Genomic DNA, 18697 nt, shown 5'->3' with positions numbered 1-18697 from the left:
GTTTACATTTTAATTGAACTAAGTAATAAGTTATAAACTCTACATTTTTTTAAACTGAAAAGTGGAAACGTAAATCGTGTTTTTTGTTGTTTAATCATGAGTGATCAATTACAAATTGCAAGTGCAGCTTTCATTGTAATGTGTGAGCTTGCGAAAAAGAAAGAAAAAAAAAATGTTCGTAAAAGACGATGGTGGATGTCACAAATTTATAGAGATAACGAAGATAGAGGCTCCAACATGATAAACAGTATTAAAAATGACGTAAATGTATTTCACTTTCAAAATTTCACCAGAATGTCTTCAGAAGATTTTGAAAAAATAATTTGCCTTGTTGGCCCACTTATATACAAACAAAATACTAATATGAGACCTGCTATTACAGTCCAAATACGATTATCAGTGACGTTACGATTTCTCGCTACAGGAGATTCGTATAGTAGCTTGCAATATCTGTTTAAAATTTCTAAACAGATCATTTCTACTATAATTCCAGAAGTTTGTAGCGCACTTGTTAAAGTATTGAAGACATATGTAAAGGTAAGTTCAATAAAAAGTATAATATATTTTAACTGTAGTCAATTTTATCATTAATTTATTCAACTAATCAACATTCTTTAAAAACTGAGAAACAAACAATATTTATTAACAAAAAAACGATTACTTTTTAAAAACATGCCTATTATAAAAAAAATAACAAAAACAACTTTTGAAATATCCTTTGGGTTAACAATTTAACAGTCATAAACACATAATAATAAAAATAATAAATATATATAAAAAAAAAATTCTTTCATGCAGACAAATCTCTAAATATACATTTTTAAATCAGAAAATTACCACACTTAAATATTGTCGGTGTCATGCAAAAAATTACCAAGCAATATATCATTTCTTATTTTTACACAATTATTTTTCTCGATATTTACAAGTACCCAGCAATTTATATTTTTATTTAATTCTATGTCAGATGATCACCTAGATCTAATACAGATGACGTAGACTCAGATAAAAACTCCGTTGGTGTATCAACCGAATTTGATGAAAAGTGGTTTGAAGGGTCTATATGAGTATTCGAGTAATAGGAACTTAGATTTGTTTGTGGTACTGGATTTTGAAAAAGAATATGTGGGTTTGCAGAATAGTAATCATATCTTCCCATGTCCGCGTCAAAAAGTATGTTATTAATATAGTGTTGGACGATCGCTCGAGTCTGTGGCGGATAAGATCTTATTTTGTTTGCTACATGGGCACCATATGTTGTACATTCATCGGATGAATTTGACTCAAAGCTTGACGCATACCTCTTCAGAATGTTGAACGCTTCATCAATTTTATGATCAATTGTATTGGTTGTGTTTTTCTTATTCTTTTTTTCGTGGTTGATTTGGATTCCCAGGACTAATAATTTCATCAACACCATCTTTCCTGCTGGTTGGTGGCACTATTTCATTTTGCGCTGGCGACAATTGCTGTATTGATGGCCCTTGTATTTCCGAAATGTCCAACGAAAGGTTATCATTTATACATGTGTATTGTGTAGCTATAGTCAGAAGAAGCTTCTTCAACTTCATTTTGTAGCTGAAAATAAAATATATTTGTAATTAATTCATGTAATATGATTAACCATTAGTAAATAAAATTAATTATTAATTTTATTAATAAACAATCGAGAACTAGTAGGGTTTTAGTGTACCTCATATAATTGAGTAGGTTACAGTGATTATAAAAAATACGATTCTGAGTTATAATAACCCTAAGTTATATTTATTTTTTTTTTTTTCCGAATTATTTTTAAAAATAAAAATTATCTCATCAACATTTGGGGTAGTAAAATGCTCCGATTTTTGAGATCAGCATATTATAACGTACCCGGTAGACATACTCGACAACTACTATACAGCAGAGAGGTACCCAGTTGTCCACATTTTTACATTTGCCTTATAATATTTATCAAACGTTAAGACAGGAGTTACAGATTGATATTGCTTTATTTTTATAAGCTGTGAAAATTCATTAAAATATTTCATCTAAACATGATACTATTTAAAAAGCTTGTTTTAATAATTTTTCAACAACGTATTTTTTAAAAAAATTTTATAAGTTATATTAATTTTCAATACATTTTATCTAGGTATGTAAAACTGTTTAAGTTAAATTAATAGTATAATAAATTATTTTCTATAGATGCCTTCTACTCCAAATGAATGGCTAAGAATCGCTGAACGATTTGGAACAATGTGGAATTATCCAAATTGTATAGGAGCAATGGACGGCAAGCACGTAGTTTTACAATCTCCAATTAATAGTGGTAGTGAATTCTACAACTATAAGTCTTTTTTTAGTATTGTTCTGTTTGCATTAGTTGATGCAGATTATAATTTCCTTTTTGTCGACGTTGGATGTCAAGGAAGGATATCGGACGGAGGTGTATTCAAAAATAGTGAACTATTTAGAAAAATCGAAAGAGGGAATTTGAATTTACCACCCCCGACGCCATTGCCAGGAAAAAACATTGACTTGCCATATGTGATTCTTTCAGATGAAGCATTTGCCTTAACAACTAACTTTATGAAGCCATATTCTGGGACACATGATGTTGGATCAAAGGAAAGAGTTTTCAATTATCGTTTAAGTCGTGCTCGAAGAATTGTTGAAAACGTGTTTGGAATTTCATCTGCTGTTTTTCGAGTATTAAGGAAACCTCTTTTATTGGAACCCGAAAGAGCCCAAATTGTTGTCATGGCAATTGTTCATCTACACAACTTTTTACGACAAAGTAAAACGTCTAAAAATATATACAATCCACCAGGAACTTTTGATAGAGAAGAAGAAGGCCAGATAATACATGGAAGTTGGAGACGAGGGGAAAATGCATCATCACTACTACCTATAAGAAATATACCTCGCCGACCTCCTCTTAATGCACAAGAAATAAGGGAACAATTTGCAGATTATTTTTTAACAGATGGAAGTTTACCGTGGCAAAATGCTTAATAAATTTGTATATATGAGAGTATTTTTTTTTGTAAGTAGGTTAGGTTAATATCTTATAGCTTATATAAAACTAATAAAAATGAGTTAAATAAGTTAAGTTTGGAAAAAAATAATTTATAAAAGTATGTAAAATGTAATTATAACAACTAATACCTACTAAAGATTGATATAAATATACATTGTATTTATATAAAACAGAATATTACAATATGTACTCAGACATTAATATTATTTTGGTAAGTAAGTAAAATATGCAATGATTCTAATTAACTTTATGTGTTACTTATTATTTATATCTATATACGAAAACTTACATTTTCTGAATTAATTGTCGGCCTTGGATCATCTCTCTCCTTTAAAAAACTCATTGCATCATAACCATACCAACTTGAACGGAATATTTCATTAGCTCCTATAAATAAAAAATAATTAAATTGAACTGTTTAATATTTCAATTTATATATTATTATAAACTATTATAATATGTTTACAAAAGGTAATTGTTATAAGTAAGTCCATACATTTTTTTTAAAAATGCTATTACATCAGGTAAGTGAATGAATATTACATGAATTCAACTTATACATTTAAAAGAAACCACATATATTTTTAAGTTAATTTCAATTATGTGACTTATAACAAGTGTGCACTATGTTCTCGATATTATGTACGAGTAAATGCAGTATATTACCTTTTCCAGTTCCAAGGCTTTTTTTCACTTTGGCTTTTTCCCGACGATACGACCCCTGAATGCTTTGAATTTTTAATTTCACTTCTTCTATATCAGTATCAAATTGTTTTGCTAGGTGACACCACGCATCATGTTTTTTATTTTTAGAAAAATAATACTGATTTGTTGGATTCCAAAGTACTTCTTGTAGCCTAAACTCATCAATTAGTTGCAAAGAAGTTTTGGTGTCCCAGTCTCTCCTTTTGGCTTTATTCATTTTGAATAATAAAGTATGAATAACTATATAAAAATTAAATTTCAAAAATTATTAAAACACGTATAAACTAAATATTTTATTTTGAGGAAGGTAAAATTAATTCCTTAATTTAATTTACCATGCCAGCAACCGGCGGCCCGCACGTCTATTTTATACGGCTATCTATATTATTGTATTATATTCTACAAAATTTAATGAAATTTAATTGAATATCATATCAAAATAATCATATTATATAATTATAATTGAACGTTGCGTTTTTCGTACAGGTATTTTATCAGTCATATTTTAAATCAAAATTAATTTTTATGATCATTTGAAGTTCTCATGTATAGCGATTTTCTTATTTTGTTGTAATTCAAAAAAAGGAATTACTGCAGATGCATAAAATTTTGACTGAATGTTTAGTTTACATAAGCATTTTCTACACGCCATAACATTTTTAAAATTTTTTGACATATTTTGAGCTGTTTACGGATAAGTGATTTTTTCAATAGTTTTCGAACGCGTCGTGTGAAACAAAAAAAAAATTGGAGAAAAACTGTAATTTTTACGCAAAATCAGTTTTTGACAAAATTAATAAAATTTTTATGAACGTTTAAAATTTAAACTTTCACGAAATCACGTAAAACAACGATTTATTATATTTATTTTTATTTAAAAAGTATAAGAAGTAGACATTTGAAACTTCCACCACTTGTTTAAAGTGACATTTTTTTCCCACGATTTTTTTTTTAAAAATATTTCGTTGATTTTTCAGCTATTTATAGGCATTCTAAATATTTGATTTTTTAAATTTTTTTTTTATAAATGTCGCTTAATTTTTTTTGGCGGAACCAAAATACTTAAAAATTGAATAGAAGAGTCTACATGAGTTAAATTATTAAAATTATTATTATTACATTATTAAAAAATGTTCAAAATACATTGGCACAATTTTTTTATAAGCGTTTGAATTTCAATTTATATTACAATTTGAATATAGGTAATATAATAATATAATATCCTAGAATGACACATCATCTCCGTTCACAATCGTTTTTCGTATACAATGATACCCATTATTGGATTCAAATTTAACACATCCATTATAGTAACCTACGATCCCCTTATGTACAGCAGAGTGACATCCACTTACCCACTATTTTTTTATTTTTATGAATATCAATACAATTTTATTTGTTGGGCCAACAAGCGTGAAAATTCAATACAAGGCTCCTATAATATATTGGTACAATAGGATGTGAAAAATATTAAAAATACATAGGCACAATATTTTTTTATAAGCATTTAAAGATCGAATTTTGACGAATTAAAATAAATTTAAAAATTTAAAAAAAGATTTTATATTTAAAAATGTATAAAATCTTCAACTTTTATAGCTAAGGATTGACAATTTAATATAAGGTTCCCCGTAAATATGTTATATATAAATTACTTTATTCACACTAAGATCATCAAATATACTTAGTATAGTATCATAGGTTGACTGACCGTCTTCGCTCATAATCGTTTTTATACTATATTATAGTATATTTTATACTTTTATATAATAACATTGAATTCAAATTTATTACAATCCATTACAGATGTAACCTACTATACAGCAGAGCAACACCAACTTGCTCACCTTGTTTTTTATTAACTTAAACTGGTACTTACCGCACAATGAATACTCCAATATGTATGTACGTCGATGTATGTTCTCAAGAGTAATTTATTTGTACTATATATTTAATACATATTTAATCAGTAAGTAGGATATAAAAAAAAAAAATCACAAAATTTAATGACACACTACACGGTATTTAAAAACATTTAAAGGAGCAACTAACTACACTACCGTTCTATTTCAAAAACAAAATATTACTGTTAACTGTTAAACTTTCTGCAGATATTCAATCGAAATTGAAAACCTGGTGGTGACCAACAGCTACACTAGTGGTGAGTTACGGCAATAGTACATGGAGTACAATATAATGTTATCTTACTAAAAAAGTTACAAAATGTGGCGGACGAGGGACTAGGACATAGGTCACCCTAAACAATAATACAGCTGCTACAAGCCTACAGAGTACAGGGCATTTTTGTATTGTAGGTACCTACTCTTTATCATTAGTGAAATACATTTATAATTTAACATTAAATAAAACTGTTGTTAAATAATATATTGAAAACGATGGTTTAACAGAACTAGTCATTTTACTAATTTTAATACAGTCTTCTGTATATCACACGATTATTTAATACATACACTATACGCAATACAAGTTAGTATGGTTTTACACAGTTAGAAATAAAAAATTTTTTTTGTGATATTCATTATTCAACACTAAGTTCGAGCAAAATATAGATTTATCATACTAACAACATCACCATCTTCAGTAATTGCCTATATTTTTATTTAGCTACCTCTTTTTGAGTATAATATAAGCATAGACAAGAACCCGTAAAATAGTAATGGTATATATAAAATTGTAAAAATAATCCACATACCTTAAATTAAAACAATTCATATATATTTTGAAGGAAATGAGATTTTACTGAAAAATAATCACATCAATTATATTAACCATATACCCAAAGTTAGGCATAAGCTTTTTTTGGGTGGCTGGTTGGATTTTTTTACAGACCAGCTGGGGCCTTGCCCCCGTACTTCCTAAATAATAATAAATATGGTTCCAATTTATAGAACGAATAAATGACTCTTGATTTGTAATTTTTCATTATACTATTTGAGGGGGCAAAGCTCCTCCTAGTTCCAACCTAATTGCGCCTATGCATACCATGCCATACTTTAAATCCAAAATAAATAAAATTGAGAAATATTTTGACGCACAGCAGAAAACAAAATTAACCGTCCACACGGACACACGAATGCTCGCGGTGTTCCTTTGAGCATGACCAAAATACCGACAACGATCGGCTCGCCATGTGTGCTTGCACGGCTTATTCGCCGAATGTTTACGAATAGGCCGAATAGGCCGCACACTTCGTCCTCACGAGCGAACACACGCATGCTCGGCTTGTTCGCCGCACAGTATGCGCTCGTGTGTACATACCTTAACGTACCATAAGTACGGCCACATACACACACACACACACACACATACCCGTACACGGTATCTTGTGAACTCCGTGAATATTTTACCACATTTGTAACATCCACCCTTTAAAATCAATTTATAACCAAAATTCTAACACTATAATACAAAGAATAAAATGTAGAAAGTAGACTTGTACTTAAATTTAATTTTTGTGAAACCAATACAGAAATTGGTACATTAAAGACATCCGCCCTAATGAGCTCCAATAATCTTGGAGTTAGGTAGGTACCTAGTAACCTCCAAATAAAATGTATATAAATACCTATGTTATGTAAAACACTTGAGAATAATAATAACAACAATTAATTGATTATTTCACTTCGTTCTTTTTTAATATTAAAACTTATATATTTTACAATATTATATTATTTTAATTTTTGAGATTTTCATCCTTCACAAAAGCATAAAATATATACTTATATAATATACTTTATTATATGATATTATTATTGATTTACTTATAGCTATTTTATAAAAAATTAAAAATACATTTACTTTACAATATAATATTATTATTAAATTTCTGAAATAAAGCCATCACAAAAGTATATAAAATATACTAATACTACTTTCTTGGCTTATAGAAATTGAATCATCTTTGTTTTCTTCTGTTAGCAATTCAAACAAATCAATTACATTTAATACATTTAATTAGTATATAATATAGTGTAATACACTAATACCTACCAGTATCATATTTTTCGTCCTCATCTTCTGTATCATTGGGCATCATATATTCATCTAATTCTTCTAATGTTTAGAATGCATGTTTTTTTCTATGTCTTCTAGAATGTTATAGTTGATGCAAATTTCCAGACTCCATAGCTAATAATATTTTGCTGATCCGACTAACTTGTAAAGTTTCATCTGGTAGCTTGTAATAATCATTGAATATAGCTAAATCATGACCCATAAAATTAGCCAGTTGTTCCTTATCGTTTGAAGTAAGATTTAATAGTTGAGACATAGTTGCAGGGTGTTTCCTTAATTTTGTACATGTTAAAAGGTCTGGTGAAGATGCTTTAGACTCTTCGTAAGCAGTCTGATCCACGATAAACTCCTACTACAGTGAATGGTATAACAAAAATGTGTTCCTTTGATTCCGAAATATTGCATTTCTATTCATTTCAGTTCTTATTTGAATCAATAGATTCAGGGATTCCTTCATATCGGTCGTCAATAGCACTGGAACACCTCTACCTCTTTTTCCACGGATTACAAACCTTACAAAATATTTGGATAGCTTAGCTTCTACGTCTGTTAATGATTTATGTATTTCTTCTTGCATTTTTGTTTTATTACGGTTTAAATAATCCTGTAATTTAATTCTTTCAACTTCTCCAGATCTACGTCGATTTAATAAAATAATCTTAGTAAGTAATGCTTGACATACCATTTTGTAAGTACTTTGATTTACCTCTCCATTTTTTATTAGATTAACTCCAGTAGATGGTTGTTTGGAAATAAATGTATGTAAAATAGTTATATCCTTAGCATCTGGAAGTGTGACTGATTTGTTAAATTTTTTTTTGTTTAAATCTTGGCCGGCATTAGATGAAACAGAATACTTCCATTCCTTTTGAAAAATTTGATAAAAATGTTTAACTTTTTGCAACTTGTCTGGATTTGAATTGTCAATGATTATCTGACTCTCCAAAATGTCTGCACATTGAAGAATTGCATGTCCAATTTTCATTGCTACTGATGGATAGATAAATGTGTTTTCTTCTTCATTGTAGCCACTGAGTTGTTTTGCTGCATTCACCACAGTTTCATAATGTTTAGGCTCAAAAAATCTTTGAAATTGGTCAAATCTGGTACCATTGTCCTTAAGATTGACAAAAATCTGCATAATTGTCTCATCTGTTGTAAAATATAACCTACTAAATGATGTTGTCTATGATTTTGCCAAAGCCTAGCACCAAATGAACATATAAGATTATCATTTAAAGCGACAAATGTTACTTCATCCGATTTCATACTACTAAATACTTCTTTTTGCAATTGTTTAAAATCATTAGTAGTCTGCAATAGCATAGCACTTTGCATTATTTTATTTATTTTCTTGGGTAAAACGTACCATTTTCGGTACATTTTGTTTCTTGAAATACACATCTATTTGCATGCCGATAGAGTTTCTTTTTTTGAAAAATTTGCAACAATACTTACAAGGTAAATAATCTTTTGTTTCAACTTTGTCATAGGATTTTGGGCGATTTCCAACAATTATAGATCCTTGTTTTTCTTCTAAAACTTTCCTGTTATAATAAAGATTGCCCTTATTTTTAATTAGCTCTAGACATTTTAATCTCTCTTTAGATTTTTTTATTCGAGTAATAAATTATCTAACATCTTCTTCTAGAACATGTTGGCATTCACAATATAAACAGTATACCCTTTTATCTCTAACCAATTTATTCTGGTCTGAAGGTTGTTTCTTTGAATGCTGAACATTTAATAATGTCCCACTATTTTACTTTTGGTCATTTTTTTCAGTGTTCAATTGCAAATCAAGTGAAGTTTGAGTTATATTATCTATGTCACTAACTTCAGATTCAGAATCAATATTATTTGCAAAATTTGGTATATATCCAGGGCTGCTATAAAATTCATCAAACAACGATTCTTCATCTTGAAGAATATTATGTTTGTCAGTTAGGTCTGAATTTTTAGATACTTGTAGACCGGGTTATCTAATTGAAGATCTAGATGGTTTATTGGAAATCAACGACATTTTAACATGTTGTCTTTCTGTAAATAAAATAACACCATGCTATAATAATAGTTTTTATGAAAAATAACATTTTATTAAATATGTGATTATATGGTTTAACTTTAAATTAACTAATTTATTATACATTTTATAATAATTGTTATTTTATTAGAGTAAAACTTTAAACACAAATCATCATTAATTGGTATTTTGCATTTCATATTTCTAATAAGCAAATACAAGTAGAAAAATATTTAAACAACCATGTAGGTATTATATGCCTTCAGAAATAGCTGGTGTATTGGTCAAAGCAGAAGTCTTAGCTACAGGAGAATCATCATTGTCAATTTCATTTATCATCAGAAATGTACTAGCAGGAGTTTTCTCATCAGCAACTATCACACATTTAGTAATTGTTATAGTTTTACTAATTTCAAAAAAAATAAATTTTTTAAACATATATTTTATAGTTAAAATGGTTTATAGGTACCTAAGTAGTATGTGTTTGGGGATTTTGGCTCCATTTTTACAGGGAGATGAAAAAAAATCAAGTGAACAAATTCCGCTTACAGTGCATCCAATCTCCCTGTAATTTCAAAACAAAAATTTAAATGTTTAACCAGTTACATTATTGATTACCAGACATGATGTTAAATAAGACATAATTAATTTAAAATATTTAGTTAGTTTTTAATGAGCCGTTAGTGAGAGTGCAAAACGCAAATAGTTTTTGCATATTGTATGATGGTTTTTTTTTATTCTCACGTGAACCAAACAATACAGTTTTATTATATTTTACAGTTTTTTCTTTTGGTACATTCGCTCTTTGAGCCACAGATATATTATATATTATTTGAATTTGATATATATACATTTTAATTTGTTCATAGTATTTTTTTTTTAAGAATAATAATAATGTAATGACTATTGTGCATGATATACAACACCCAACCATGCGAATTGAATGCAATACTGCCATGAAAAGTTACACCTAGTGTTAATAAATAAAAGTGTATACATGTGGTGAATGTAAATGAACAGTTAAATCAAAACAGTCTAGTGTGAAATAGTCATTAACAAACCCGCAGGTATATTTTGCATCCTGTGTTGCGGGTTGATTGGATTTGTGTCGTAGATGACCAGATCGAGGTTTCTGGGCGGACGACAGTCGTCACCAACGAACACAGCCGCGACTTCATTTGCGGTGGGCAGGTTGTATCGCCGCTGATCTCGGGTCGCATCAGCAACGAAACGCATTGTAATTGGCCTAGGACGCACTCTTACGGGATCGGCGTCAGCTATGTCTCTTTCTACCTGCCACGCCTGACACATATTCCTGGAAAAAATGAGGTGTCAAAATATGCAAGTATATGTACATGACCCAAAATGTATTAATACTATTAGTACTATGTCAAAGACTTATAAGGATATATGTTAGGACAATAATAAAATTGAACATTAGAGTATACAATTTATGTTCAGTCATAAACATCCAAGCCCTATTGTTTAGTAGTATTCAATCAAGTAATTCAGTAACGATGGTGGGTACATATCGATAGTAGTAGCAAGGGTTTCAGTAAATTCAACAAAAGTACAAACAGTGTTTGATGTACACCGCAATATCATTAACATAGTAACTATCTTATTCAATAAAATCAATATACATAAATGAGTGTCTGCAGTTGTAATGAGGTTAAAGAACCACATACAACAGGCACGAACAATTGCGAATCATACATTTCTTTTTGATTGCCGAGCTGCCGAGCTTGCCAAGGATGATCATTGTTTTTGGCTTATGTTTTCTGTTTGAGGTTGATTTAATGGTTGTGAATTAAAATCATTAACATGATCACTACTAATGTTTGGATTTAAATCACTATCATTTTCAGCAATTGAATCATGCTCCAATCCCAATGATGTTGTTTCAATATTTTCAAAATTTCCACTTGTCCTAATTAGTAATAAAAAAAATAATAAAAAAATACTAAATAAATCAATGATGGTATATATGATTAGATAATGCCTAGTAAAATTCAATATTTAATTTAAATCACCTTCTTTTTACGAAAGATTGTTGCAAAAAAGATAACGAATCAGCATATATGTATTTTTTTCTTGATTTTGCTGAATCGCCACTTTTTCCTTGGTTTAAATATCGCATGTAGTTATCTCTGATATGACGCCAAGTATTTTTCATAGCTTTCTCTAGAAATATTAATTGCATTAATTATTATTTAATGTATTATAATGATACTGTCTCTAAAACGCCAACACCAAACTTAAGAAATGGATATTTCTGAACTTCTGCTAGTAATTATAGTAATTTTATCTTGTTTTTAATTTTTTTATTTTTACGGGTATTTATCAAATGGCTTATCTTTTAAAGCACTTACATTTGACTTTAACCTAGGTAAAAGTACAATCAGCTGTATAATTTTTGAAACCTGTCAAGTCATATGGACGATTTTACAACCAACAGAAATGCCTCAGCCGACAAATGAAAGGTGGATTGAAATTTCAAAACAATATTACCTCAAAACTAATTTTCCAAACTGTTTAGGAGCAATTGATTTTTTCTATCATATTAATGGCAGTAGTAGATTCGAATCTATGCTTCACCGCAATAGATGTCGGAGCTTATGGAAAGGAAGGGGATTCAAGTGTCTTCAAAAATTGTCCATTTGGAAAGAAACTCTATTCAAACCAACTTAATATTCCAGTCCCAGTTTGCTTACCTAATGTTAATGATAATCCTCAACCATTTGTCTTCATTGGTGATGAAGCGTTTGCACTTCATATCAATCTTTTTAGACCATACCCAGGACGTGGCTTAACATTAACGAGAAAAGTATTTAATTATCGCCTATCACGAGCCCCGGCGCATGGTCGAATGTGCTTTTGGAGTTTTAGCCAACAAATGGCGTATTTTACATACTCCAATACAGGTTGAACCAGATTTCACTGTTATAATAGTCAAGTCATGTTGCATGTTGCACAACTTTGTAAGAGTAAGAGATGGGTATAAAAATGAACATGCAGAAATCCACTCTTTGGATGACGTTGAAGCACATGCTGCAGGTTCTCGATCAAAAGGAATTGGGGTAAGAGATTACTTTGCTAATTATTTTATTTGACCTGGAGCTGTACCATTTCAGTATGCTAACATGTAACTTTTTAAAAACCATTGATTTTTTACATTTTCAAATTAAAAATAAAGTAGGTAATTATACAAATTGTATAGATAGTTGAACTATAATATTAATTTTAAAACCTTTTATGATTTATGAGAATACTGTATGTTTTATTAAATAAAAAATGTTGATGCTTAGTAAATGAATAAGTATTAATATAAAATTGAATATGTATAGGTATATTGTATACAGGGTGTTTCTGAAGTGTGTGAGGTAATTAGTATACGCATACTCACTGTGATGCCACAGTGAAGATTTTTTTTCTAACTTCAAAATCTGGGTTTTTTAATGTTATTTTTAAAATATTATCTCGAATGTAAAAATAAACACTCTAGTCGTATTTTTTGCAAAATTCTCATACGAATCGAGATATCACATCATTTTTGAGCTTGTCGCGCATTTTTCGCACTCGAATCGCCAACTAAAAAAAAAGTGTTGCGACACATCGATTTGTATGAGAATACTGCAAGATAACCAGTGGTGATAATTATTTTTTGTCATTGATAATACACAATTAATTAACACATTGTTTTACATTGTCAACTAATAAAAAATATGAAATAATAACAAAATTAGGGTTAACAGAGTTTTAAACGATCAAATTTACTAGCATACATTTGTGTCATACCTTTATTAAATAACTTTTAACTTAATAAAGTTATAATAGTTAGAGATAAAAGGAACTACCTATTTGTGTGTTTATACTGAAATTCCAGTTTTTGGATATCATAGTACCTAACATAAATATTTTGACTCGATAAGATAAACATTTTATTTTATACTATTATTATTATTTATTAGTGAACCTAATATTATACTTTTATCGTTAATATTGAATTGACCGTACTCTTTACAGAGTATATGATGAACATTAGTTGGTCTGATTAGAGTTCAGTCCAATACTTGTCATTGAACGACATTTTAAATATTAATATTAATTTTTAAGATTTAAAGTTTTTAATTGAAATTTTGATTTTTGCGCAATGGCGTACACAAATATTGAATATACAGACATGGTTTTTATGTTGGGTAAGTACTAGTTAATTTAATTAATTAGTTTAAGTATTTAACTAATATCACCTATTGGTGATTTTTTTTATTAAAAACTCTAGGTATTTTACTTTATCACAAAACATACCCGTGTAACTATTCTAAGTTGTCGTAACCGACATGTTATACGAAACAAACTATTTATTTGTTTATTAATTGTGACTGGGTTTGGCTGATGGAAATGGAAATCTTGCAGCTAGGTTATGGGCAGAACGTAAATAATAATAATAGTATAAAATTAAATGTTTATCTTATCTAGTCAAAATAATTATGTTAGGTACTATGATATCCAAAATATGGAATTTCAGTGTAAGCACACAAATAGGTAGTTCCTTTTATCTCTAACTATTATAACTTTATAAAGTTAAAAGTTATTTAATAAAGGTATGACACAAATGTATGCTAGGTAGTAAATTTGTTCGTTTAAAACTCTGTTAACCCTAATTTTGTTATTATTTCATATTTTTTATTAGTTGACAATGTAAAACAATGTGTTAATTAATTGTGTATTATCAATGACAATAAATAATTATCACCACTGGTTATCTTGCTGTATTCTCATACAAATCGATGTGTCGCACGACTTTTTTTTTAGTTGGCGATTCGAGCGCGAAAAACGCGCGACAAGCTCAAAAATGATGTGATATCTCGATTCGTATGAGAATTTTGCAAAAAAATACGACTAGAGTGTTTATTTTTGCATTCGAGATAATATTCTAAAAATAACTTTAAAAAACCCAGATTTTGAAGTTAGAAAAAAAATTCCAAAAAATTCTTCACTGTGGCATCACAGTGAGTATGCGTATACTATACTCTATTCAGAATAACCTTGCCCACTTTTGCGCACGCAACTGTGCCGTCGGCAATCGTCCGACCCCCCGGCAAGAGTCAGTCGCACTGTGATTGGTCGTTAGTTGTCGACTGCTATCGATACGCGTCGTTATCGATAGCCGCCGCCGTGCATACAGGGAATCATAATATCACGATTCAAATAATTATTACCAATAATGCTTTTATAATAGATTTATAAACAATTTATTCTTTATCGTTTTTACTGTTTTTTTTTACTTTTACCTCATTGTTCTGCATCAAACACAATACCTACGTTGTATACACTTATTATTAAAACCAAAAAGAAATCAATATATGTAATTTAGTAAGAAATTAAAACTAAAAAATAAATACAATTTCATATTTACGAAAATTCCTCATATTTCTAAAAAAAAAATCATTATATTTCAACAGTTATTTTCAGTAATTTAAGTCATATTTACAAAAATTACACACAAATTTAAACAATTATTTACAAAAATTAAATTCATATTTACAAAAAATTTATTCACTATCTGAATCCGTTTCAGATGAAGTGTCTCCCGTGATAGTCATCGTCAAATCATCTGATATCTCCGCGGACAAGACCTCGTCAATAATATTGTCAACTTCATAAAATTTTGTTTCTTCCTTTTTGGTGTGGCTTATAAAATTTTTCCACATTTTAGCGTCGACTCGTTTTATGCCCTCTATCAATAAATTTTTTACGTCTGGTAGTTTATAAGTGGTGTTATTCATCCGAACGTGGTTTTTCACTGATGACCAAGCCAGTTCGATGGAGTTTAGCTCACAGTGGTATGGCGGGAGTCGTAAAACTGTATGATTTTTCGCTTTCACAAGTTCGTCAATAACATACTTATTGTGTATTGGCTTCAGACGTTTGACAATATGTAGAAGTTGAGGGATGACCATTGAGTGATTAATTACTTCTCCTTTATCTTCCAACCACTTGATAATATCCGCCTTTCGGGTATTGGATGTTGGGGCTCGGTCAATTTTGACGGAATGGTAGGACGCATTGTCCATTACAATTACGGAGTTCGGTCGTAGTAGCGGTAGAATGCGGAGGGCAATGGAGGATCCACTCACGAAATGTGTCCCCATTCATTTCATCGTGGTAATCATTTGTGTATTTTTTCGACTCGAAACACAATAAACCACCGCACAGTGGTTCAAAAATCAAAATAGTTGGCCAATATTCTAATTTTCACAGAGCTCTTTTAAAATTAACTATTACTTACATAATAAATATCAAAATAATAATTTGTATTCGTATACAGACTTAAATGGCCTGCACGAGACCTATTGTTTTTATCAAAAACATGCTATAGAGGAAAAACTCTCAAGCCTCGTAGAAATATCCAATGTCGATATTTTTTATTTTTTTTGAAACGAGAAACACTTCTTCCAGTGTGCATTAAAAAAAAAAAAAACCAGAAAATCAAATATAAGTCAATGTAAAACAATTTATTTTTTTGCTATTAATTATTTATTTTTAATTTTTAAATACTTATTCAAATATACAACAAGAATATATAATAAAATTGTATATATTATATTATACTAAATTTAACTAAAATATACACAATACATATATATATATATATATATTATAAATATAAAAATTAATCTTCCCCGCTACTATCACAACTGCTACTATCATGATCACAATCACTTTCAGATTCAATTAACAATGTCTTGATAAATGGATGCAGAGTTCTTTTTTTTTTATTATTATTTTTTTTATCACTTAAGCTACTTATGAGTGGATCTGATGATAATAATAATCTTTGAAAAATATCTGTATTAATATTTACTCTTGATGATTTTCTGCTATGATATTCTCTATATTTTTTAATATCTTTATTGCGGGCTTCTTGTGCTTCTTCGCTCATTTGTCCGATTGGTAAAATAAATGATTTTGCTATGGAAGCACCATGCAATAAAATTTTATGCACGCTTGGTGGCATATAATACCAATCATATAAATTTATATATAATTGAGCAGTTTCATAACAATAATTTCCAAATTTTTCAAAATTTAAATGGTACCCACATGATAGTGTTTGTAAGATTATACTAAATCGCTCAATTAATCGGTGATCTATTCCCGTTATGTCAGCTGATACATTGGAGTGTTTAAAAAATCGTCTAGCTGTATTCCCATCATTGCTTGTTCCAAAACCTGGTTTTGGAATATCAACTATCAATCCTAATTTTTCTCTAAATGAATTTTGGATTTGGATTTTCCTCTCTTTTAGTAATAAATCGTACCCATGAATTTTACTTGCCTTTAACATAAAATATAAAACAATATTTATAAGAGTGTTATTACTATTCTTTAATATCAATAATAATAAAATTAAATTAATGGCTACCTTCCATTTTTTAAAATCCAGTCGGTATGAAATATGAAGAAGACACTCAAAAAAACGAATGTAGGCATGAAGTGTAGAAAGTCCGAAACTGTAAAAATAAAATTACTTCTATAATTATTCAGTTTTGTTTAAATGTATATTTAATATTTTTTTTTACTAATTAACAATTTAAATAATTATTACCTAAACCTAGATGTATCTTCTATTTTCTTGCCTAATAAGTTTAAATTATTCATTTCCGATATTTTTGCTCCACATATATAGCATTTCATTGACGATGTTTCTGTTATTCCATTACATACCTAATTCATTTTTAATCATACATTATAAGTTATAATGTATAATAAATTAAGATGGCAAATAAAAAACAAAAATAATATCATACCTTTCCGTCAATCATTGTAAGGTCCATTTTAAAGTTAACTACTATCCCCGAATCACTGATGAATGACGAGATACTATTTATTTGTTCACTTATATATTTTTCTTCTGCTTGAATAACCTCGATTGTTTCTTTAATATACTGCAGTCGAATTGGTCTGCAATACCGAGTGGATGAGCATACTGGATTTTGCCATACAATTTCTCCGTTGACATCACATTCTAATCGTAATGGTACCATCGCAGTTACTAGCATAGATTCGTCACTGGAACCCCCCGGTGTAATTTGTTTGTACATTTGAAAACCAGAAGTCCCGTCATAGCCCCACTTACAATACAAAGTAATACTAATACCATTATACTGTTCTAAATTTGAAATACTTTTTAGAAGTCTCTGTGCTGTATGATTTAGGAGGGATTGTAGTTTCACCTTTTGAATAATAAAAAAACAATTTTTGTCTTTTTTATATTAATATAATAAAATATAAAATTAAAATAATATGATATACAAATTACTATTTACCTCACATTTTTCATCAGTTATTGTTAGGTCATTGGGATAAGTTTCAGTTTTGGCAGCAATTATCTTGTGATACGAGGGGTATAAATCAAAATGATGATGTTTTGCACTTTTTCTAAGTAAATTGTATTGGGATTTTGATAATGATGCAGAAATAATGTCTCTAATAATGTCATAATCATCTGTACTCAATGACGTAGGTTCATTTTTTAATTGCTGATTTTTCCACGTTTCACGAATTTTTTTTCCTCTTGTCGGAGTAGTATGAGTGATTTCTTTGACTAATTTTGCAGCATCTTCAATTCCATGTTTTCTTAACGCTAATGTTGTGGTTTGGCTCAGTTCACTTAAACAAGATGCATTATACAAATTTTGACACTTTCGTCTTTTTGATCGGTCACTAGAGAGGTCAAACGATAAAACCGGGCGACCGCGTGATTTGTCAACTTTGTTATTACTCAAATCATTTTTGTCATTCCTGGTGTAGGTGTTGTCATATACAGAATCAGGAAAGATTATAACTGTTTTAAGCCAATCTACATTTTCTTTCATAAATCTATCATTTTGTCTGCAGCAAGTGTTCCA

At 29.3% G+C, this 18697-nt stretch overlaps 1 protein-coding gene and 3 pseudogenes across 1 annotated transcript; 1 reads left to right on the top strand and 3 right to left on the bottom strand.

Moving 5' to 3' along the window:
• Window positions 1-847: 847 nt before the first annotated feature.
• On the bottom strand, window positions 848-3995 carry LOC111027030 (annotated as a pseudogene).
• A 3846-nt stretch (window positions 3996-7841) lies between these two features.
• On the bottom strand, window positions 7842-9957 carry LOC111027029 (annotated as a pseudogene).
• A 2285-nt stretch (window positions 9958-12242) lies between these two features.
• On the top strand, window positions 12243-12931 carry LOC111027028 (annotated as a pseudogene).
• Window positions 12932-15337: 2406 nt separating this feature from the next.
• LOC111027027 lies at window positions 15338-15859 on the bottom strand. Its single transcript, XM_022305230.1, has one exon. The coding sequence runs from the start codon at window positions 15857-15859 to the stop codon at window positions 15338-15340; it is 522 nt and encodes a 173-aa protein (XP_022160922.1).
• Window positions 15860-18697: the final 2838 nt, after the last annotated feature.

Source organism: Myzus persicae, unplaced genomic scaffold (genome assembly GCF_001856785.1).
Source record: "Myzus persicae strain clone G006 unplaced genomic scaffold, MPER_G0061.0, whole genome shotgun sequence".
NCBI classification, from domain to species: Eukaryota; Metazoa; Arthropoda; class Insecta; order Hemiptera; family Aphididae; genus Myzus; species Myzus persicae.
This window is presented reverse-complemented; position numbering and strand designations above follow the sequence as displayed.